General features: G+C 41.9%; 1 protein-coding gene across 1 annotated transcript; it reads right to left on the reverse strand.

Moving 5' to 3' along the window:
- Window positions 1–6,792: 6,792 nt before the first annotated feature.
- On the reverse strand, window positions 6,793–7,746 carry LOC127214281 (olfactory receptor-like protein OLF3). The gene has a single exon (XM_051174679.1). It carries the CDS (start codon window positions 7,744–7,746, stop codon window positions 6,793–6,795), a length of 954 nt encoding a protein of 317 aa, XP_051030636.1.
- Between the last annotated feature and the right edge of the window lie 1,119 nt (window positions 7,747–8,865).

The following is an 8,865-nucleotide window of genomic DNA, read 5'->3' on the forward strand; positions in this document are numbered from 1 at the left end:
GCCTGGTAAGAAGACCACGTGGAAATACTAGATTAAGAAATGGGTTAATACTTAAGACAGAGCTAGCCGATAAGAAACAAGTAACTGGCCAACAGCGTTATATCAAATACAGAGTCTCAGTGTGTTCTTTGGGGCTGGCGCGGCGGTGGGACAAGACCAGCGGTGGGAAGAAAAACCTTACTCCTTACACCCAAGAGCAGACATAAGAGTCAAGACCTGCTCCCACTGTTAGGAGTTCCGCAATGCCACCAAGTTAACAGCCATGACATACACAGATGACCTGATGCTGCCCATGAGGGCCCTGTGCTTGCCACTTCAGTCTCTGAGCTCTGTTTAGTTAATTCAGTGGACCATGCTCTTCTGATGTCCTCTAACCCCTTCAGCCCCTACATTCATTCCCCGCCCCCTTGCACTGGAATCCCCAGTCTCCAAGGGGGGAGGGACATGATGGAGACCTTCAGTTCAGACTCTCTCTTCACATAATGTCTGGTTGCCCGTCTTTGCTTCTGCTGGCGAGGAAGCCTTTCTGATGGTGACTGGACAAGGCACCGATCTGTGAGCATAGTAGAAAGTCATTAGGAATAATCTCACTGGTTTTTGTTTTGTTTGCCAATCATGTTTGGTTCTATCCTACCTCTCTTGGCTGTCCAATCTCGGGAACCTGGCCATCCAGTCAGTGTAGGGCATGGGCTGCCTCTTGTCATGTGGGCCTCGAGTTAAAGCAAATATATGTTGGTCACCTCCTCCGTTGCCCCAGCACATCTTGAAGGCAGTTCAGATTGTAGGTTGAGGATTTTGTGGGTGGATTTGTGTCCAGGTTTTCTTTCAGGAGTCTACAGATTACCTTCCCACTCCGGACACTAGAAGAAAACAGGGGTGAAATCTCTATGCAGGTACCAGCTTTACCTCTCTGTGCTCTATGTTCTCAGCAACTCAAGGTGGCTTTCTCTGTGCCGTGATTCCATCCCAGGACCTAAGCCCTCATCGTCTGCCTCCCATGTCTTTGCTCTGCTATTGTGAACTAGAGTCTGGAACTCTTTGGTTTCACCCCGCAGATAAATTCTTTCTTCTGTAACTTGCCCTGATCATGGTGCTTTGTCTCACAGCAGCATAAAAGGAACCATTGTACTACTCGGTCCACAAGAATGGATGTCTCATAAATTCCCATCTGGTACTAAAGGCCTGGAGGGTTCTTGCAAAGCCATTGGTCTTCAGTCTATATGGGAATCTCCATAGCAGGCTAATGGATGCACAAGCCACCACCGGATATCAGTGAAGAAGAGAAGCAGTGTAACAGCGCTAACTGCACCCGCCGGCAGGCTGGGGGAGGGGGTGGGCACACAAAGCCACAGCTTTCCCATTGGATGTCCTGAAATCTGGGCCACCACCAGGAGATGCTGATGCCCCACCCTGGGCCACAGTATTGCCCCCCTCACTTAATCTGAGGTATACTTCTTAGTTGAAGCCAGGTCAAAACTCGAATTACATATATCATTTTCATACTATCCGGAGAGAAGGAAGGGATACGGCCATGCCATGTAGAAGATAGGGGTCTTGGATATTGCTAAATACCAGCTAAACACCAACAACAAAGAGTTATTTGACCTGAAAGGTCCATAGATATTTATCTGTGTTAAGCATCCCAGAGCAAGGCAACATGGTGACTGTAATAATAACAAGGAAAAATGAAATCCAGCACTGTATGTCTCTTGTGAGGAAGATTGTGACTGCTGATTAAATGCTACCGAGGGGGGGAAAAAAACTAATAAAGTCAAATCCAATAAGTTTCTAGATCTGACTGAAGATACAGAGTCTGAAGAGAATAACACCATACCTTCAGTGTATGGGGCAGAGAGAGTCAAAATTGCACAGGCAATGCAGCTGGGAGAGACTGCAATTTTTATTGAAAATGTAATCCCAGTACTAAAAGGAAGTGGAGATAAACACTAGAGTTAAAGTATTTTCAGAAATAAAGTAGATTATTACTGTGTGTGTCCTGTTGAAATTTTCATTTGAACAACTATAATCTTTATACATATTGTGCTTTTTGAAAGATAAACTCTGATGGATATTTTATGGTTACTAACTCCTGAAGAATTTTTATTTTCAAATACTTTCCAATGTCCAACTTTTTCTAAATTTCTATTTAGTGACTTTATCATTTAGAACACATGTTCTCCCCAAACTAGCAATTCTTTCTCACCTTCTATCAGGAATGTATTTCACCAGCACCTAAGTAAGAAGCATCTCATCCCTTGAAATTTAACTTCCAGATTCCCATGAGTACTCTGATTTAGACACACATATCTAAAGATTCAAGTCTGTTACCCCCATCTGACAGAGAACATGCAATGTGTTCTTCCTGGGTCTAGATATTCTCACTCAGGAAGATTGTTTCCAACTCTGTCCATCTACCTGAAATTTTCATAATTTCATTTGTCTTTCCAGATGAATTATTCACAATTAATTATTCCTTCATCAGTTATGGGTATGTAAGATGTTTTCATTTTCTGATTATTGTGAATAAAGCAACGAAGACCACGGAAGACCAAATAACTCTTCTATGGGATATCGAGCTATTTGGGTACATGGCTACCATTGGTATGGCTGGGTCACATGATGAATCTCTTTCTTCCTCTTTGGAGAACCTTGACCCCTCATGCTGTGGGGACTCCCCACCATCACATTATTTTTGTTGCTAATTTATAGCTGTAATTTTGCTACTGTTATTAATTATAATGTAAATATCTGTGTTTTCTAATCATCTTAGTTGACCTCCGTGAAAGGGTCTTTGGCCCCAAAGGGATCATGATTCATACGATGAGAACCCCTGCCTAGGATGAGAAGAACACTCAAAAAAGTTTAATTTGTTTGTCTTATGGCCAAAGACACTAACTATTTAAAAAATATTTCTCAGACCAACAGTAAGGCAACTAAAATGTCAGCTAGATGAGGGAAGGGCTCAAGTTTCATCCCTAGATGAGAGTCACTGGCAATTGATGGCTACTGGGGAAGGAGACTGAGCTTTCTTTAGGGATGGGTTCCCTGTAAGGACATTCATGCATCAGTAAAAGGACTTAAACCCAAGCACATAAGGACAGCACTAAGTGGACTCAGTGGGTTTTTGTAAAAAATTTTATGAATGAATTTTGGAGGAAAAAGTGTTAGAGACTTCATCAAAACACATTATCCATATGTGTGAAGTTTTCAAACAATAAAAAAGAAATTTAATTTATGAAGAATAATATGTAGAGAACTACAAGTTCTGAAAAAGGCCAAGGAAATGCAAAGGTTAAAAATAGAAGTTTAAAGCCATCCTAGACTCTTCATCCAGTAGCTGATGGAAGCAGAAGCAGATACCCACAGCTAAGCACTGAGTTTAACTCCTGGAATCCAGTTGTAGAGAGGGAGGAGTGATGAGCAAAGGAATCAAGACCAGGCTGGGGAAACCCACAGAAACAGATGACCTGAACAAGGGGGAACTCATGGACTCCAGTCTGATAGCTTGGGGACCATCATAGGACCAAACCAGGCCCCCTGAACATGGGTGTCAGCTGGGGGGCCTGGGCGGTCTATGGGGCCTCTGTCAGTGGAACCAGCATTTATCCCTAGTGTACAAATGGACTTTGGGAGCCCATTCCCCATGGCAAAATAGATACATGAAAGAGGGCCTAGGCTTTGCCCCAAATGATGTGACATACTTTGATGATCTCCCATAGAAGGCCTCACCCTTCTTGGGGAGTGGATGGGGGATGAGGGGGATGGGAAGATGGGAGTCAGAAGGACCTTGGATTGATATGTAAAATAATATTGTTTATAATTTAAATGACATATATGTATATATATTTAACAAATAAAATATAATACTATATTAGCCAGTTACAATAGACTAATGATTCTTAGTAAAAGAAGATTCCTTTACTTAGTAAAGGAAGAGCTCTTCAGATAAAGGCTCCAAATAAAAGGGAAAAAGATATCAGAGTGGTTGATAAGGATGAGTTGTAAATACTGTATCTGGAGAACCAATCACAGCATGTGGAAGATATTGCATCTCCATATGTCTTCCTCCCTACTAAGTCATATATGTTCATGTTCATATATGTATACACCTTTGAATAGTTTTCTTCTCACATCTCTCCTGCACTGGTGTATATAAAGCATATTTACTTTTTCAAATTCACCACACAATTGTCAGTCATGAGCAGAACATTCTATCAGAATAATGCGGTCCATGTAAGGATTCCAGTGTGGGAGATGGAGGGTTGCACATGAAATATCTTCTACAGAGCATGATTTGACCTTTTTCAACTCCAGTACTACTACCACAGTTCAAATCTCCTAATACTTAAGCAGCATCACCAAGTACCCCACTTGTTTGAAGCCTTGCCTCTAATCTTTTCTTGTATCATTTTGTTTGTCAAATTCATAGCTCAAAACTGCAATTTTTTTTCAATGAAGATCCTTAGTAAATTACCAATTTTTCAAAGTTGTGAGAATAAAGCTGTTCTGGTTAGTTTTATGTAAGCTTGACACAACCTAGAGTTATCTGAGAAGATGGAACCTCAGTTGCGAAATTTATTGCAGCTGGTCTGTGGTGGTGCACACCGTTAATCCCAGCATATGGAGGCAGAGGCTGGTGGATCTCTGTGAGTTCAAGCTCAGCCTGGTCTACAGGGTAAGTTCCAGGACAGGCTCAAAAGCTACAGAGAAACCCTGTCTCAAAAAATAAAATAAAATAAAAGGAAGGGAGGGAGGGGGGAATAAGAGAGGGAGAGAGGGAGGGAGAAGAAGAGAGAGAGGGAAGGAAGGGAGAATTCTTCCAGAAGACTGGGCATTTTCTTTAAATAGAAATTTATGGAGGAGGGACCTGCCCATTGTGGGCAGGACCACCTCAGGCTGATGGTCCTGAGTTCTGTAAGAAAACAGTCTGAAAAGGCCATGAAGCAAGCCAGTAAGCAGCATCCTTCACAGCTTCTGCATCAGCTCCTGCCTCCAGATTCCTGCCACGTTTGAGTTCCTGTTCTCACAGCTTTTGATGATGAATTGTTTTATGAAAGTGTGAGTGAAATAAGCCCTCTCCCTCCCACCTTACTTTTAGTTGTGGTATTTCCTGAGAATAGTAGCCTTCCCTAAGACAAAAGTTAAAAGACAATTGGGCCTCCAAGACCTTGCCAGTTCTGACAGTGTCTATCCAACTACTTTAGCCTTTCTATCTCCTTACTCTTTCGTGCACTTCAATTAAGCCTCCAGCACATTATATTGTAGATGCTTACACTACATGTGATACACTTGACCTACCTGTTCCATCTTTGGGTTTCTTGTCATCGGGATAACTGGTTCTCATGTTTCTAGTCTCAACCTGAGACTTTCCATGTGGGTGCTTCTGCCATCACCCTAAATGGTCTCAATCACACTTTAAACTCATTGTGTGTATTATAGCTATTCATTGTCTGTCAGCCATAGTCTTCATGCATGTTCCTGTCAAGACTCGCCAGATTGAGAATGTTTCCAAGAACTGCTGGCACATTGTAGACACTGGGAATGTCAATAGAAATCTAGCTCTCACTCACATCTTTGGGGAAGCCTATCTGTCTCTCAAGGTTTGAGTTTATATTACTGTAGCGTTATAATTCAAACATGAAATTTGCTTCAGATTAAATGGGCCTTCATCTATATAAGCCTCAGATGCTATGTGTTGACAAATGTAACAACTGACAATTATTGGTTGTCGGAAGGAAAAACACATAGAATCTTTCAAGGAAGTAAGAAGACCATTTTGGTGACTTCTTCCTATTTGTGCACATCTCTATCCTTTGTTCAAATACTGTTTTTCTTCTACTTTGCATTTTTAGGGATTTTTCTCATAATGAAGTCACCAAGGGCCAATTGTGAATAGGAAAGATAGAAGAAAAGGTCAATACACAGACATGAAGGTAACATTAACACAGCCACCTGGGCCATCTAAATTGCCCAAATCCATCTTCAGTGGACGATGAGCCCCCTTCTATGAGTGAGTGTGTCCTTGATAGTTTATATTTTATCTTGCCCTTTGTGCAATTATTGTATTTCAATAGTTCAGAAGTAGAGAGTGTATTTTTTCACAGATTGGACAAATTAAAATTCAACATATTCAACATTTACACAGAAATCCCTTGTATTTGTAGTCAAACCCCTTTCAGATTATTTTAATGCCTCCAGTTAGTGACAGTCACAAATGTTGGCTTGAACAATAACAACTTTATATACCTGGCATCTCCCTGTGGCAAATTCCATTTGATCTTTCTGTACATGGTTAACTCTTAAAAACAAAGTTAACTCTGACAGCGAGACATGGATTCTGCATGTAGTTAGTCCTGCATAAAGGCACTTTAATAATCTTTCTTGGCTGTCCTCAATGTTGGCCCACTTACAAGCTGTGTTATTACAGAGACTTTGAGTGTTCACGCGAGTTTCTCCAAAGGTGACCATGAATTTTCTCTCAACTGAAATCACAACAACCTGTTGTGAAATGTATCAGCATTTTCGGTCTATGGCCTCAAACAAAGTAGTATTTCCATTTACCATGCCATGGAAGCGGAGACAGAATCAGGAGAAAGTTCTACAAAACATTGTATAACTCAACTGGACATCCTGATGAGACACAACTCAGCATACATACTCATCCTGCTACCTGTCATCACTGGTACATGTTAGGCCCTCTACTACTTCCTGGTAGACAGGACATTGCATATTCTGAGTCAGTCACGTAAACACCAAGGCAAAGTTCTTTTCCCCATTGATGCTCGTGAGTCATCAAGTTGCCAGTTTTGATGTGAACCCAGAGATTTTCCCTAAAAGTTTCTGCCAAGCCCCTTTAACCTCTTTATTCCTTAGACTGTAAATCATGGGGTTCAGCATGGGTGTCAAAATAGCATAGAACAGAGACATCAACTTCTCCTGGAGGACAGAGGGGCTGGAGTGGGGTTGGATATAGGTGAAAATAGCCATGCCATAGCACAGGACAACCATAGTAAGGTGAGAGGCACAGGTGTGGAAGGCTTTCCTCCTTCCTTCGCTGGATTGGATCTTTAGGATGGTGGAGATGATCTGGATGTAGGACAAGAGAACCAGGAAGAAAGGAGTCATGAGCAAGACAATGCTTGAGACCATGATTGCAATCTTATTGGATGAGGTGTCCACACATGCCAGTCTGACCACCGCAAGGGTTTCACAGGCTATGTGATCAATATACTTATTTGTGCACATAGGCAGCTGAAAGGTGATGGCGGTATGCACAAGAGAGTTGATGGAGCCACTGACCCAAGATGCGATGACCAGCCTCAGGCATAGCCCTGCATGCATGATGACTGAGTACCTCAGAGGGTCGCACACTGCCACATAGCGGTCATAGGCCATCACTGCCAGCAGAATGAACTCAATCCCACCCAAGCCCAGAGAGAAAAATAACTGTGCTGCACAGCTCAGAAACGGGATTGCTTTGTGGGCTGCAAGAAAATGAGCCAGCAGCTGGGGGACGATGCTTGTGGCGTAAGACACATCCACAAGCGACAGGTTGGTGAGGAAGAAATACATGGGAGTGTGGAGTCTGCTGTCCAGTCTGATCAGAAGAATGATGAGGGAGTTCCCCAGCACGGTCACCAGGTACATGAGCAGGAACAAGATGAAGAGGGAGACTTGAGTGTCCCAGTCTCTGGACAGGCCAATGAGGATGAATTCATGCACCCACGTCTCATTTTTGGGTTCCATTAAACGCTATGATCTACAAAGAGTATCAGACCTAAAAACATATGGAATCAAAAAACAAGGGACTAAGTTTTCAGGAATACATAATACATGTGGTCTGCTGGTCTTCTTAAAAATCTCACTTCATTCATGGGGCTTGGGGAACATGCTTGATTCTAATATGCTTTTTATCGACTATGTTCCAGAGACATAGGCCAGTCATTACCAACTTCATAATGACTCGGCATGCCTCACAGAGATAAATCAGTGCAGTTCTGTGAGCGCCAAGTCATTACCAGCTCCTTTAATTCTCAGGCAAGAAGAAAATAGTACTATAGTTGACCGTGCTCAGTAAAAGGATAGAAGATTAAGGAGAGAACCACAGTTTAAAACTACCTCAAATGCATCGACTGCAATCCTCTTGATACTTTAGTAAGCTACAAAAAGAGTGATTTTTGAATGTGGAAAGATCCAGAATATGAGAATCTAGTTTTATTAGGTTATTTTATTTCGTGAAGTGGGTATTTGATTTCTGTTTGGTGAGAAAATTCAATACTTTCCAAGAGTTTTAAAACACAAATGTAAACAGCTCATTGAAGGACATGTGGATGCTGTCACTGCTGGTATACTCAAGGGTGTTGAGTGTAATAAGACCTCTGCTTGGGCATATAAAGCGACAGATGGAATTTCCTGCTTTAAAATTAGACACAAATAAATTTAAAGCCTTCAGCGGAAATTAGTGTGTTCGATAGGCTTCAGTTTCTTACATTCTCGTTGCTCTGGGGGAAATATCACAATGACGTATCTATCTTTATATTATCCTCTTTCTAATCTGATCCCACTAAGAATCTGCTATCTGAAATTGAGCTGCAATCAAAGCAAATGAGAACGTGGTAGTGTGAACACCCAAGCCCAAGGGTTAAAGAGAAAGCACGCTTGGTGCCCGAGACAGAAATAATTCAGGAACCCAGGTAAAGCACTGCCAGGAAGCCAATTCTCCGCCCATTATTTGTGCTTAGTGGGTGCTTTTTCAGTACAAGTAATATAGTATCCTATTAAACATCCAGGGCAAACGGGTGATGTTTTAAAGATATCTGTCTGTTTGTTAATGTCTTGGTTGTTTGAGTGTGCAATATGAAGGAA

The sequence above is a fragment of the Phodopus roborovskii genome, unplaced genomic scaffold, assembly GCF_943737965.1.
Source record: "Phodopus roborovskii unplaced genomic scaffold, PHOROB, whole genome shotgun sequence".
NCBI classification, from domain to species: Eukaryota; Metazoa; Chordata; class Mammalia; order Rodentia; family Cricetidae; genus Phodopus; species Phodopus roborovskii.